This window comes from Ictidomys tridecemlineatus, chromosome 7, assembly GCF_052094955.1.
Source record: "Ictidomys tridecemlineatus isolate mIctTri1 chromosome 7, mIctTri1.hap1, whole genome shotgun sequence".
NCBI lineage: Eukaryota > Metazoa > Chordata > Mammalia > Rodentia > Sciuridae > Ictidomys > Ictidomys tridecemlineatus.
In genome coordinates, this window is record NC_135483.1 from 167,381,265 (window position 1) to 167,397,425 (window position 16,161).

The following is a 16,161-nucleotide window of genomic DNA, read 5'->3' on the forward strand; positions in this document are numbered from 1 at the left end:
TTTTAATTTGGCTTATTGTTTCATTCATTTTGAGGATTTCTGATTTCTCCCCCACAGGATCTCTCTCTGCCTGTTTATTGAATTGATCTTTCACTTCCTGTATTTCTTCTTTGATTACATTCCTTATACCGTCCTTTACTTTGCAGATCAGTTTAACTATGTACATTTTGAACTCTTTCTCTGGTGTTTCTTCCAGCATGGTATTGATGGAGTATCTTGGTTTGTTTGGGGTAAATTTTTCCTTGCTTTTTCATGTTGTTTATATGTCTACCCATGTATCAGAGTGGATCTGAGGCAGTAGAGTTTCCACTCTGTTGGATGTATAGTGTCCCTGAAGTTTTCCAGTATCTCACTGTTTAGGGGGAGACAAATAATCACAACAATGCAAACAATATGCAGCATTAAACTAAATAGTTCCTACTATGACACCTACAATGTTAATTATCACAATAAACAGAAATGATACGATCAGATATTGCCTACTGTATAACAAGTTTGCAAAAGCATTTAGAATTTCAGATGATGGACAGGGAGAGACCAGAGTTTTTTAGGATGTGATAATTATGAGGGAGGAGGAGAGAAGACAGAGTAAAAGATAAAAGGAAGAGTGAAAGAGAGAACAATAGGGATTGTCTAATGGAAGAAAAGAGACAATCAAGAAATAGGTAGGAGATTATATACAATATATATACATACACACACACACACACATATATGATAAATTAAAAATAAAAATAAAAGAGTACAAAACTAAAATATACTAATCAAACATCCTAGGTCACAAAAAAAACTAATCCATGAAATATAACTGGCTTCAGAGATGCTAGAGATGAAGAAAAAAAATATGAAAATGTATAAATGTCCATGTACCATCAAGGTCACAATTAAATGGAGAAAAATAATTAAAGAAAAAAATCTTAACAAAAAATTTAACAGTTCTTTCCATTGTTGAGAATGTTCAAAACATTCTCAGCTTCTCTTCTCAGCAGTTTTAGGTGGGGTTTTCTGGAGTGTGATGCTCCACCCTCTGGATTACTGAAGTGAGAGAGGTAATCCTGTAGATGGAATTCCAGGAGGCAGGATTTAGGTTTAGGTGGGCTGCAGGCTCTTTGCTGAATGCCAGTTGGTCTGGAGGTTTTAAATCAGCACACCTCCAGTGCCCAACACTTGCTGGTCCATACTAGAAGACTGTACCTCAGGGGAAATCCACTTGTGTGGTGGGGAGACAATTTTTAGTCCCCCATGTCACCCACAAACCCCACCTTTCCTGGTTCCAAGTTTAGAGAAACAATCTCTCCCACCAGTACCATTCCAAGTTCCAGGCTAGATATGTCTCTCCCAGCAGGTCCTACAAGCAGTTGGATTGGAGAGGGAGGGGAAGAGCCAGGTAGGTTTCCATGACCAGTTGTCTCCCATGTAAATCTGTCTCCCCATTTGATTTTCTCCTAGTCACTTAAGCACACTGTGTTGTGCAGAATGTGTTTACTGGGCTTATATTTTGGGCCAGACTCAGGTTTGCCAAGGATGGGCTTCCTCAGCTGCTGGACTCCGTACCACAGCTGCAAAATGGGTTCCTTCCTTTGTCCTCTGCATGTCCTTTAGAGAGATGGCAGCTTCTTTCTCTGCCCACAGATATCACACAGTGTTTTTTTCAGGCTTATTGGGCTGTGCTCTTGATCTCTAAACACTCTGTATCCAGACACATCTTGGGCTTCCCAAAAATGCAAATTTCTCTAATTCCCTTATCCTTCTACTATGCTCACAGAGGGACCACCCTGGCAGGTGCTTCTGAGCCCCCAGCCGAGGCAGCAGCTATGCTGCTGGGGATTTTTTTCCTTTTTTATTATAGCCAACCTCCTCTGTCCCTGGTCTACTTTGAATGTCTAGTTTTAAGTTCTAGTAAAATCTCTCCATACAACCCCCTTGCTTTTTTTTTTGTTCTCTCACTTTGTAAAGAAGCTGCCTGTCTACTTTCTTGATTTCATGCCTCCGAGCAGCCAGGAACGAGACCTCCTCTATTTTGCCATCTTGAAAAGCTCCAGAATAGGATGTTCCTATTCCCAGTTCCACAGGGTTGTGAAAGCCAGAGTCCAGGAGCTCCTGGGCTGTTCTAGGGGATGAGGAAAATGGTAGTCCTAAGCTTCTTGTGTTGCCTAATGTAAGAAAAAAGGTATTAATAGCATCATTCTGAATGATCTCAAGGCCTATGATGGTAAGACAGTGATTATACAGGAGAGTAAAGTTTTGTAGATTCTTTCCAGGTGCATGCCAGTTTGGGATACCCCTCATTATGTTAGGTATTCTCGAAATGTAGCTACAGTAAAGGGTAGAAGAGCATTTACCTGGAATTTTGGGGCTCACCCTTCATTTCTGTTATGAAGTATAGTTAGTGAAGGAACTGTCATATCCAGAGTAATAGAATTCAAGACTCCCTCTTCATGCTTGATGGAGCAGTGGTAGCCAGGTTTAGGGAAAGGGTTGTATTTATTTACACAATGTAAAAGCTTTTTTCTTTCCTGCCTATCAGTGGACTTTACAAATACTGATCTGTCATATTACCACTCAGTGAAATCGTCCAGCTATTCAAACACATTAGTTCTGTTTTTCCCCCTTGAACACATCATTTTTGGAGCTCTCCGTCATTCTTCTCCAGTCAGTACTGGTCTCCATCTCAACCTGCTGTAATAACTCTTGTCTTTTCACTATCTTTGATCTTTTCACCTGTATTGTCTACTTTGCTTCCTAGATCCCACATAGTTTCCTCTCTTTGGTTGTTTTATATTTTCCTCCTCTCTTCCTTTATTTGCTGCAGTATATCATTTTCCAGTAGCTTCCCAAGAGTATGCATGGAAAAGAAATTTTAGCTGACCCTGCTGTTTGAAAAATCTCTGTTCTATCTTCACACTTAAAAAACAGTTTGACTTCATATAGAATTGTACTTTAGAAATAATTTTTCCTTAGAATTACAGATGTTAGCACCCTCAACCCATTGTTCCTGAATCTGGAATCTCAGCTTCCAGAAGGAGAGGAAGGGAGAAGGCCTTTTGGGGGCTTGGAAAAATCTGACCACAGACTTTAATTTAATGGTTCAAGTCTTAGGTCTTACTTTGTGTCTTATTCTGCAGTTCCTCTTCATAGAGTACAAATCTAACTACTTCTTATGGGAATCCTTTGCAGACTACCTGAGAAGAGGACTCTCAACTGTGTCAGTTAATCATTCCTCTGACAGCTTAACACTTAAGAGAAATTGGTTGAATTGTTCACCTACTGTTTTCTGTTCTCTTTATTCTTATTCTCTCCTTTCATATTTCTTTACTTTCATTTTTCCTGGGATTTCAGGAGGAAAAGATAATAGATGAATGTTATCATTTCTTCAAGTTAAAAGAGACATTGGGAAACTTGTTGATAATTTGAGCCTAGAAAATAAAAGTTAGAATTTTTTACACCATTGATCTTATTTTATTTTTTTCCTTTTTAAGTGGTATTCTCTCTATGTTGCCCAGGCTGGGCTGGAACTCCTGGGCTCAAGTGATCCATCATCTTGTCTCAACCTCCGAGTAGCTGGAAATATAGGCAGGTTTCATGGCATCAGCTCTTTCTTTTTTTTTTGTGTTTAACGTGAGATTACTCCTTCATTTCCCCACTGTGTTAGGACAGAATTTTACATTGTCATCTGTTAAATGCAAGTTATACAAATTTTTGCCTAATATCAAATCTTGTAGTATTTAGCAGAAACTGTAAAACTCTTTAGTATCAACATGTAATTTCTCTTGGCACATACCCCAAAAGTGGGGGCAACAAGTGAAAAAGTAAAATTATATAAAGATTTTCATAGCATTAGTGGTTTATAAAACAAAATAAATAGGCCAGATATTTTACAGCAATATTATAGAAAAATAATTAAACAGTTTTGGGGTAGGTAATGTAGCTCAGTGGTAGAGCACTTGCCTAGCATGCCCAAGGCCTGGATTTAGTCCCTAGCACTGCAAACAAAAACAAAAACTCAACAATTCTAGCAATATAATAAAGTGTCCAAGTAAATACATAAATAGGTATTTCTTTATGTTAAGTTAAAAAAAGGGGGCTGTGGTTGTAGAAGTGGTAGAAGTGGTAGAAGGCTTGCCTAGTATATGTGAGGCACTGGGTTTGATCCTCAGCACCACCTAAAAATAAATAAATAAAATTAAGATATTGTGTCCAACTAAAACATATATGCCGCAGTCTGGCTGGGCACAATTTAGGAGCCACTTGTCAAAAGAAACGAACTTTAGTTTTAGAACCACACACACCAAACAAAACAGCTCCTCGGGAAAAACCTTCAGAGGCCAACTGCCACCACTGGCTTCCCACAACCTCTCAACCTCCCCCACTCCTCCTGCTCTTGAGGCCGATTGGCTGGGTCGCGTGGGCGGAGCCAAAAAGTCCCCCAATGAGCAGCTCCATGGTCTGAAAGGGCAGGGAAACAGCCCAATGAGCATCACCACAGAGGAGCCAATCAGTTGGCAGCTAGAAGTTGCTGGGGCCACTGTGAGCCAATCATCAGCTGGCAGCTGGAAGTTTGCTGGCAGCTGAAGTTTGCTGGGGCCCCTTCGGCTGTGGCTCGCGCTCGCTCGCTCGCTCTCTCGCTCGCTCGCTCGCTCTCGCGCGCTCTCTCTCTCTCTCTCTCTCTCTATATATATATATATATATATGCATAATTAAATTAAAAAGAAGAATGCCAAATATATAAAACTCTGATGCTAGTCAATATCATTGATAAAATTCAGAATTAATTCTAAAGCTGAGTATTTATTTAAGAACTATTTTGTAAAAAGTTTAGTAAGTAACATACCCTTATTATAAAATTTAAAATAATGCTGATCCCCAGCCCTAGCCACCATAAACCCAGTAGAAAATTGTAAAAAAAATCGGCCTGGGGTTGTGGCTTAGTGGTAGAACACTTGCCTTACATGTATGAGGCACTGGGTTAAATTCTCAGCACTACATATAAAATAAATGAATAAGACAAAGGTCCATCAACAACTTAAAAAATTAAAAAAGAAAATGTAAAAAAATCAAAATCCCCTAAACTCCCCCAAAATTCATTCCTTAAAGGATGTCACTCAACAGTTTACTGTGAATTCTCTTATCACTTAATATATTTTTATACCAGACACCTTACTGACTGTACTACACTTAAAAAAAAAAAAAAGAGGCATATCATTGTCTTAGTCTTTTTGGGCTCCTGTTATAGATACATAAGGTGTATGGCTTATAAACAACAGAAATTTATTTCTGCTAGTTCTGGGGACTGGGAAGTTTCTGGTGAGGCTTCATTTCTTGGTTCATGGCTTGTGCATTCTTGCTCTGTCTTCACATGGTGGACTGGGCAAACAGGTTCCTTCCCAACTTAACCAGGGCATGATTTCATTGGTTTGAATTCTGCCCCCTTACCTCCCACAGTCCCATCACTTTGGGAATTAGATGTCAGCATATGAATTTTCAGGACACAGACATTCAGTCCATAGCAATCACTGTATTTCGGTCAATTGTTTGATTAGAAAGAGTGTGATTGTTTCCAGGATGAAGTTATTATAAGCATGAACATTTATTTATTTATTTATTTATTTTTATACCAGGGATTGAACCTAAGGGTGCTAAGCCACATCTCCAGACCTTTTTATTTTTTATTTTGAGATAGAATCTTGCTAAGTTGCTTAGGGCCTCACTTAAGTTGCTGAGGCTGGCTTTGAATTTGTAATCCTCTTTTCTCAGCCTTCCAAGTTGCTGGGATTACAGGCCTACACCACCAAGCACCACTTGATTGTGTTTTTAAGTCAAACCAGTTGAGACAATTCATAGACTCAGAACAAAGAAAAATGTACCTGGGGGCTGGGGTTGTAGCTCAGTGGCAGAGCGCTTGCCTTGCATGTGAGAGGTACTTGGTTCGATCCTCAGCACCACATAAAAAAAATACACAAATAAAATAAAGGCATGCTGTCCATCTATAATTACCAAAAAAAAAAAAAGAAGGATATTCTCTGAATAATTTAGTTTAATTGGTGCAAGGAAGAATATTAAGGTAATTCTATTGTATGCAGAGGCACTATTTAAAAAATATTTTAATATAGAAATAATTCCTTAGAGTCAACTTGAATTGGAAAGCCACTTCTTAAGGTCCTACATATGTCTTGATAAAACACATCAGACTTGTGGGATATATGATAATTCATTATACTAAACTTTTTTTTTTTTTCCTTGAAGGCTTCCAGACAGGCTGCAGGAATTCCAGGGATTACTCCAACTGAAGAAAAGTGAGTAATTATTTTTTTTGGAATAAATTTATTTTGGAGTAAACTTATTTTTGGAAGAAACTTTTTGGAATCAACTTATTTTTGGTATCAAAAGTAAACCAGGGGGCTGGGGTTGTAGCTCAGTGGTAGAGTGCTTGCCTTACACGTGTGAGGCCCTGGGTTTAAACCTCAGCACCACATATAAATAAATAAATAAAAATAAAGATATTCTGTCCATCTACAACTAAAAAAATATTAAAAAAAAAAAAGTAAACCAGGGTCTGAGGTTGAGGCTCAGTGGTAGGACATTTGCCTCGCATGCCTGAGGCACTAGGTTCGACTCTTAGCACCACATTAAAAAAAAAAAAAAAAAAAAGATAAATAAAGATATTGTGTTCATCTATAACTAAAAAAATATATTAAAAAGTAAACCATATTTTTGGATTATTCATCTTATTCGCTTCCTTTATTTGCTTTAACTTTAACTGTGGACATAGAACTAAACTTTGTTAAGAGCTGAAAGGAGGACTTTGTAAATCAGAAACATTAATTGCTTTCACTACTTCTTGCCAGAAAAAGCTAACAATAGAAGGATAAGATAGAAGGAAAGAAGAAAAAAATTGCCATAATTGATCTGATTTCATCAGCCTATTATGATGTCCACTGCTATCTCAGGACGAGGTGCTATAGTAGTTGGATAGTTCTCCAGAATGTGTCACATGTTCGTTGTGTGACATTCTTATTTGCATTGAAGAGTAATTTCCATACAAATCCATGTCTAAATATACCTATAGAAATATAACAAAAGGGCAAATGTAATTGAAAAAAAATGTAATTGAAAAAAAAAAGTTTTGGATTTTGCAGTAATTTGAATTTCACAAACATAACCTCATCTGTTTATGTAGGTAATTCAGAATCAAGTATGGTTTTTCTGATTTTTTTCCAAGTTAAATTGATGGATGACTTTGTTAAATTTTACTCTTTTATCAGAGATGGTAATCTTCCAGATATAGTGAACAATGGAAGTTTGCACGAGTTCCTGGTTGGTTTGCATGAGAGATATGGGCCTGTGGTTTCTTTCTGGTTTGGCAGGCGTCTTGTGGTTAGTTTGGGCACTGTGGATGTACTGAAGCAGCATATCAACCCCAATAAGACATGTAAGTTAAATGTCTATTAGTTGATCCTTATCTTTTAAGAATAAATGTTTATGAAGAAGTATACGTTATTCTTAGGTAGGATTAGCTAATATTTAGTGAATGTTTTATACTGTGTACTAGTCATTGTGCTGAAATCTTTATTACACACTTAAAACTCAGTATTGTAAAAGTGTATTTTTTCTTTTATTTATAGATTACACAATAAAATGTAAATTATTGTAGGATCTTTTGATGGTTCAGAAAATAATAAAAAGTTTCTGCACAGCAAAGAAAAATAATTAAGAATGTGAAGAGAAAACCTACAGAATGGGAGAAAATCTTTGCTGGCTACTCTTTTGATTGAGGATTAAAATCCAGAATATGTAAAGAACTCAAAAAGTGTAATATCAAAAAAGCAAACAACCCAATGAATAAATGTATAAATGAACTAAACAGACATGATGGCCAATAAATATATGAGAAAATGTTCATAATCATTAGCAATTAGAGAAATGCAAAACTACACTGAGATTTCATCTCACGCCAGTTAGAATGGCACTCATCAAGAACATGAACAATAAGAAATGCTAATGAGGATGTGGAGAAAAAGAACTTTTACATTGTTGGTGGGATTTTAAATTAGTACAACCACTATGAAATCAGTATGGAGGTTCCTCAAAAGACTAGGAATGGAACCACCATATGATTCAGCAATACCACTCCTTGATACTTATCCTAAAAAATTTGAGTCAGCATACTGTAGCAACATATACATACAGATGTTTATAGCAGTTTACCAGCCTAAGGTGTTCATCAGTGGATGAATGAATAAAGAAAATGTGGTGTATCTACACAGTAGCATAAAGAAGAATGAAATTATGTCATTTGCTTGAAAATAGATGGAACTTGAGAACATTAAGTGAAATAAGCCAGAATCAGAAAGTCAAGGGTCACATATTTCTCTCATATGTGCAGGCTAGGGAGGACAAAAGAAAAAGAAAGGTTGTGAGGGATCTTATATGAAAGTAGAAGGGAGATTAGTGGAGTAGAGGAAAAGGAAAGGAGAGGGGTCCGGGGAGGAGGTGAAGGAAAGGGAAAATACCATGGAATGATATTGGCCAAATTATTATGTACATGTACAAATATATAACAGGCCCATGATTGTGTACAATTATAATGTACCAATAAAAATGTGGAAAAAATAATTCCAGATTAAATGCTTTATACTGGAGTGGGGAGTTCCTGGGTGCATCTGGAAGTGTAAAATGTACATAAGCAGCCAGGATAAATCTAAAAAAGATATTAATAAAGAAAAACTTTGTACCATCAGATAATATAGTATATAGTAAAGCTATGTTAATTTAAAGAATCTTGTTCTGTGATAGGATTAGACAGATTGATGGGGTAGAGGAGGTAATTCATAAGCAAATAAGACAAATCAAATACAAAGGATAAAGGTAGCATTTTGTAACAAAAAATAACGGGTCATAAATGTTTTTGGGAATCTGATTAGCTAGTTGACTCTTGAACTGTTCACATTTTGGAAAGATTGTTAAAGAAGTGTGAAAAAAATTGTTGTACTCTGCGCTATCATCCCTTGCTTCCCTATTTCTTTTTTTTTTTTTTTTTTTGCTAGACATATTTGTTGGGTTTTTATTTTGAGGTGATTATTTTTATTTAGATGTAATCTCTCTGTTTCAGTGGACCCTTTTGAAACCATGCTAAAGTCATTATTGAAATACCAATCTGACAATGGGAGTGGAAGTGAAAACCACCTGAGGAAAAAATTGTATGAAAATAGTGTGACTAAGTCTCTGCAGAGTAATTTTGCTCTCCTCCTGAAGGTAAGGTGCTCTGTAGTTTGGTCTGATGTTCTGCAATGTAGAGAATAGTGTATTTTTAAACTGTTGGTGTGCCCTGACTTTGCCACTCTTTTTTCACCTGTTTTTCTAAGCTGATTTTTATTCTCCTGAAATTTTAAAACAAAACCAACAAAAGAACACATGCCCACAAAAAAACCCCACAAAACAAACATCTGAACATCTAGACTCAGTGTGTAAGTCAGAGTGATGGGAAAAGAGAGACTATATGAAGTTTTATCCATTTTTCCATTGTTTTTAGGCCAGCTTCTAAAGCCAGTGTTTGCTAAAACATGATCTGAAATCACTTAAAACAATCCCTTAAAAAAAGAAAGAAAGAATTTATGGCATTTGCCAGTAAACGGATAGAAATGGAGAATATATTGATAAATGAAATTAGTCAAACTCAAAGGTCAAATGTTTTCTCTCATATGTGGAAGCTAGAGTAAAATAAAGAAAAGGAGGAGGGAAGTGTAGGATAACATAAAGAACCAATCAAATATAAATTAATAGACAAGTGAAAGGAAGTCTAATAGAGTAGAGGAAGGAGAATGGGAGAGGGGAAGAAAACAGAATGGAAAGGGGGAGACCATGTACTGAAATAGATTTCCATGTGTGAGTGAGTTTATTGGGATGAACCCAACTACTGTGTATAACTATAAAGCTCCAATAAAAATATACGTATTAAAAGACAAAAAAAAGTCCCTCAATAAAAACACAGATTACTGGGTTTCTACTTAAAGATGCTGATAAGAAGTTCTGAAGTCTGAGAACCAGAATAGTAATCCATAGCATTTTACTTTTGTCACTCAAGATCTTTCTGAGCAATGTGTTATCTGACATTTCTCTGAATTTCCACAGGATTCTTCCAAACCTTAACCCTTATTTTAGTACTGCCAGTCATACCCAAACCCTTGCTTGCCTTAGATTTCTTGCTTTACTGAGATGAGAGCCCCTAACATGTGGACTCCTTCAGTGTCCTATTTCCACCAATAGACTTTAGTCATCTCAGTCCTTTTTTTGTTTGTGGTGCTGGGGATTGAACCCAGGACCTTGTATATGTGAGGCAGGCACTCTACCAACTGAGCTCTACCCCCAGCCTATTTCAGTCCTTTGTTCCATCTGATCTTAAACCATAAGAAATCCTCCTCTCCCCCCAGTGCTAGGGATTGAATCCTGAGCCTCACATATGCCAGGCAAGCACTTTACCACTAATCTGTGCCCTCAACTCACAGAATCCCTTTTCTTTTCCAAAGCTAACCCATCCATCTATGCCTTCTTTAATGAATATAATTTATAAAAGTATTGTTTGGTTACTGTAGTAAATAAAGAAGTTACCCATGGGGCTGGGGTTGTGGCTTAGCACTAGAGCACTCGCCTCACATGTCCAAGACCCTGTGTTCAATCCTCAGCAACACATAAAAATCAATAAAGGTATTATGTCCAACTACAACTAAAAAATAAATATTAGAAAAAGAAGTTACCCACAATTTCACTATATCACAATATATGAATATTAATATTGAGATCATACTATATACACAATTTTACATATTTTTTACTTCAAAACATACAATAAGCATTTTTTCATTTCATTAACATTTTTCTAAAATAACTTTAAAATTGTTTTTTATTATAGTTATTTTATAAAGTATGGTAAATTTTAGATGAATCCAAAGGAAAAAATAGCATTTTTAATGCTGTTCATCATCCAGTAATAACCATGTTTAACATTTTTTGAATACTTTATAATGTTCCAGTGTTTTCTTTGCACAATAGAATTTTAGTGTAATCAGCATAATACTGTATGAATAAACTCTGCATTTTAAATTTACAATTGTATTATAAATTTTTTATGATAGTCTTATTTGAAAATCACATTTGAGAAGAATCTCTAATAATAACTTGACCTCCTTATTATCTTCAAATTGGTCTAGTCTTCATCAGCACTGCTACTGCTGTAGCTTAAATTTTCATAATTTGTTTTTAACCTGAATTGGTTGTTCTTCTCCTTTCTTTGTGGCTCCCTCTCCCCATCTGTTTTCCATCCTCTGCAGGGGTTCTTTCTTTTTTTTTTTTTTTTTTTAGCTGTTGATAGACAACAATACCTTTATTTATTTTTATGTGGTGCTGAAGATCGACCCCAGTGCCTCACACTTGCTAGGCTGCTAGGCAAGTGCTCTACTACTGAGTTAACAACCCCAGCCCTCTGCAGAGGTTCTTTTTATGACATAAACTCGTGGTGATTTAGTGAAACCTTTGGACTTCACTCAGAATAATTTTTTCTCCCTGCCCCGCTCCCCGTGCTGAGCATGGAACCCAGGGCAAATGACAACTGAGTTGCATCCTCAGCCCTGAGAATAACATTTTAAAATAAGTAGCTACAAAGGAAACCAATGCAGTCATCAAAGTGTTATTTTTTAAATACTTGTGATCTTATAATATACATACATCTTTATTAATATATTAAATAACATGTAAGTGCTTCCAAAAACTTCTGTGACTTTAAAGTAGTATGTTCTGAGGGATAAAACCATGAATTTGAGATTTTTACAATAACTATAATACAATATTTAAGTATTTTGAGATTTGTGTTGGTTAAAAAATCAAAGGGCTTATAATCATAATTGAGGAAAAGATAAATTTTACGTAAGAGATTAGAGAAAAATAAATTTTCCTCTCATCTAAGTTCGTGGACCCGTGGATTCTATGTAGATAGAAGCTGTAGATTCTAGGTCTAGAACCCTTTAGAATAGAAACATTCAGAATACACCTCCTACTATTCCCTTCACAAAAATCTTCAGTTTTCTCTGTGTTCTTGGGAAAAACTCCAGAGTTTTTAATGTAGTTTTGGAGAGTATGTATAGTTTGCATACCTACCTTTCCAGCCCCGTTTCCTGATCCTCTTTTGTGTGTATACTCTAGCCCTACTTGCCTTTTATTTCTTCAGACATATCTTTTTCTCTTTTTCAGGGCCTCTGTATATGCTGTTTCCATGGCCTGGAATGTCTCCCTAATCATCTACACATCTAGTTAATGCATGTGCATTCTTCAGGTCCTAGTTTATTTATTTACTTATTTTTGGTACTAGGGATTGAACGCAGGGGCACTTTACCACTAAGCTACATCCTGTCCCTTTTTCCATTTTTTATTTTGAGACATTGTCTCAAAATAACAATAAGTTGCTGAGGCCAGCCTCAAACTTGGGATACTCCTGCCTTAGCCTCCTGAGTCTCGGGGATTACTGAGCCCAGCCAGGTCCTACTTTATTTTTTTTCTTATTATTATTTTTAATATTTATTTTTTAGCTTTAATGGACACAATATCTTTATTTTATTACTATGTGTTGCTGAGGATTGAACCCAGTGCCTCAGACGTGCTAGATGAGCATTCTACTCCTGAGCCACAACCCCAGCCCCCAGGTTCTGCTTTAAATGTCACTTTCCCAAAGAAGCTGTCTCTGATCATCCCACCATCCCTTTTCAGGTGCTATGGTGACACACTGCCTTTCTTTCACATCATTTTTCCCAATTTGTATTGTGTGTGTATGAGAGGTGGGCTCAGAATTTAACCCAGGGCCTTATGCATGTCCAGCAAGTGCTCTACCACTGGGAAACATTCCCAGTCTGATTTGTAATTCTTTTAGTGTATCACTGAAGTTTGTGTTTCTTGAAAGTGGGGACTATTCTGATTACTACTATATATTTGACTTTTGGTGTAGAGCAGGCTCTTAGTAAATGTCTATTAAATCACTGACTAAACACTGGTCAGTTTAAAGTTCCTCAGTTCTTTAACTCTTCTTTTAACTTCCATGGATCTATTCTCTTATTTTCTTCTCTGAAACATTTTTCCAAACCCTCCCTGGCTAACTCTACTCAAACCTCCAGTGTAGTTAAGTATATTCTCCCTGTGTACCCTCTCTAAACTTCCGTAACAACCTGTGTATACTAACATAACAAGAGTAATCAATTTTCTCCTCTTTCTCTCCCATCTTAGATTATTTTCCTTCCATTTTCCTAATATTATACTTGAAACAAAGCTTTTTATTGTTGTATATTTATGTAGCTTTTTGGAAAGATAGCATTATAGTATAGTGAAAGACTGTTAAGCCTGGGCATCAGGTAGCAGAGGCTTTGCGCCTTGCTATTATTTGGTATCTGCATGATCTTTATACATACTTGACCCTTGTTTTTGTTTCTCCTCTCCAAATTGGGGCTAAGAACATCCACATTACAAATTGTGGTGGAGATTCTATGAGATAATCATGTACAACACCTAACAACAGGTCCTAGGACCTAGTAACCACTCAGTACCTTTCCTTGCCTTTTGTGTGACAAATAGTTTTTCCTGTCGTGTATTTGCTGGCTGCCTCTCCTCCACATTCTTCTGTTCTATGAACATTTCTCCTTGCTTATATTTTTTCTGATCCTCTGAAATGACACCTCTTTATCAAAGTTTCTAACTCAGATAGTGTGTTTTCCTCTTTCATGCAGAATTGTTAGTGTCTCATTTGGAGGGTTATATTGAAGTTTGTGTTCTATAGAGATTGAACCTACATTTACTCAAAAATGTACAAACACACCCAACTAGTTTTCACATTATATAGATTAGTAAATTTTTCAGTATTGGAAAATTTTGAAGAAGCAAAAACAGAGAGACTGGCATAATGACTATTCATGTGCTCATCACCAAACTTTAATAGTTATTAATTTTCATTCAGTTTTACTTTATTTATACCCGTACTTATCCTGTCTTCTTTAGGTTATATTAAATCAAATCTCAGACATAATACCAATACAGACATAATATTTAAAGGCCTTAGCAATATTTAGCAGGTAGTAGACACATGATGAGTTTCCATTTCTTTTCTTTCTACTCTTCTATAACTTTGTTTATTCCTCCTAAAAATGTTCTGCCTGTACAGTATAAGCAGTTTGGTAGCTTTAAAAATAAAACAGAAAAACTAGTAATTCTTAAAAGGACACCTATATTGACTCTTTATGCTATCAGCTTTCCAATATTACATTTGGTTAATGTTTAATGCCATCTTTTCCCTTATTGGAGTTCTATTCGAAACTCAAACATTTTCCATTTAAGACTTGAGGCTGGCTTTCTGACTGCACTGTAAGTATGAATTAAAATGTTGGTTCCTCTCTGCAGTTTTGCATCTAAGAGAACACGGGACAAGACCTTTAACTATGGCTTACTGCTGATTATTTTGTATCCCTTTGAGTTCGCAATTTAACTGGTGGCCAGTATTCTCAGGGCTTTCAAGACACTTATATATCCAGATTTCCAGGCCTCCTTGTTATCATTGCTGTTTTGTATCCCGGGGTGTTATATCAGCTGTGCTCACCTGTGGAGTTCTCCCAGTCTCTCAGGCTACCTGCTTTGATTGCCACAACTGTTGCTGTCACTGTTCACTGACCTCCCCAGAAGCAGTTATGGCACCTCTTTCTGAGCATCCACCAATTAGAATCTTCCTTTTTATTCCATCTGAACACATAATAGTTGTCAGTAAGAAATACTTTTGTGTACAGGTCTCCAGGGAATTTTGTTCACTTTGCTTTGCTTTTCTTTCAGGGATGTAAGCACCTTTTTTTTTTTTTTCCCAATAATCATTGTTAAAAGCCTTAATGATTCTGTCTTCTATGCTTCAAAATATATAATTCTCAATTTCTATATCTTTTATGACAGCCTCCATTTTTCAAATTTTCTCCTTTGTTTATATTCTATCCTTTTCTTCTCTCAAGCAAAGACAAATCCAGGTGGAAAATTAGTTCCCAATTTTCACATTTCCTGCCATCATGTTTTCAGGGTTTGGTTCATAGACTGGATCTGTATGTGAGAAATCTGTCTGATAGGTTTATGTTGTCAGCTCTATCGCACAGCCAGGTACTAAGTTAGGAATTGGTCAGAAATAGCAATTAAATAATTAATCAGCAAAAATGTAGTAAGAAGTGCTGCTGTCTTCTCCCCACCAATGATTTCTTTCTTTCTTTTTGTACCAGGGATTGAACCCAGTGGTGCTTAACCACTGAGCCACATCTCTAGCCCCTTTTTATATTCTATTTAGAGACAGTAGCTCACTGAATTGCTTTAGGACCTCACTAAGTTGCTGAGACTGACTTTGGACTCATATTCCTCCTGCCTCAGCCTCCTTAGTTGCTGGAATTATAGGCGTTCGTCACAGCATCCAGGTGACCAATGGTTTCTTTTCTTTTTTTAAAATTTTTAGTCATTGATGGACCTTTATTTTATTTATTTGTTTATATATGATACTGAGAATTGAACCACTGCCTCACACATGCTAGGCAAGCACTCTACCACTGAGCCACAACCCCAGCCCACCAATGGTTTCTTTAAGACCAGGTAGAACAGCACCATTTATCAGAATTATTACCTTAAAATAAGTTGTTATGTTTTATATTGCCACAGTAAACCTTTTTGGCTTTTTTTCTCCTTTTTTTGTTTAGATGTGAATTCTGCATTTAGACTAAATCCTCTAATGATTAATCCACTCATCTCTGTCCTGTGAATTCTGATTCCTTCCTGTCCTGCCCATCTTTGTTTCAAGGCTGTGTATAAACCTCCACTTTTATTCTGTGAGTGTAATTTCTCTTTCTGTGCTTTAATCCTATATATTCCTGTGATTTCTGGACCATATTCTGATTAAACAAGTATTTCTGGAATTTAGAATTTATAGCTATTATCTAGAATATGCTTAATTGATAGCTTAGTAATATTAATAGACAAAATTCTTGAATTAATTTGATTTAATAGCTTGCATTAACTCATTTAATCCTCACAGGAACTTTATAGGTAGGTATTATTGTTTCCCTCTTTTTACAGATGAAGAAAATGAAGCACAGAATATTTATTTATTTATTTATT

The 16,161-nt window shown here is 36.2% G+C and overlaps 1 protein-coding gene across 2 annotated transcripts in view; it reads left to right on the top strand.

Moving 5' to 3' along the window:
* Cyp20a1 (cytochrome P450 family 20 subfamily A member 1) overlaps positions 1-16,161 on the top strand; it is a 60,238-nt gene that overhangs the window by 12,322 nt on the left and 31,755 nt on the right. The window contains exons 2-4 of one of the 2 annotated variants that reach the window (XM_005338925.4): positions 6,244-6,293; positions 7,263-7,429; positions 9,110-9,252. In XM_005338925.4, coding sequence (XP_005338982.1) covers positions 6,244-6,293; positions 7,263-7,429; positions 9,110-9,252 — 360 coding nt within the window. Of the gene's footprint in view, positions 1-6,243; positions 6,294-7,262; positions 7,430-9,109; positions 9,253-15,757; positions 15,873-16,161 lie in introns of those variants that run through there. The other variant, XM_040294733.2, reaches the window with a different exon arrangement.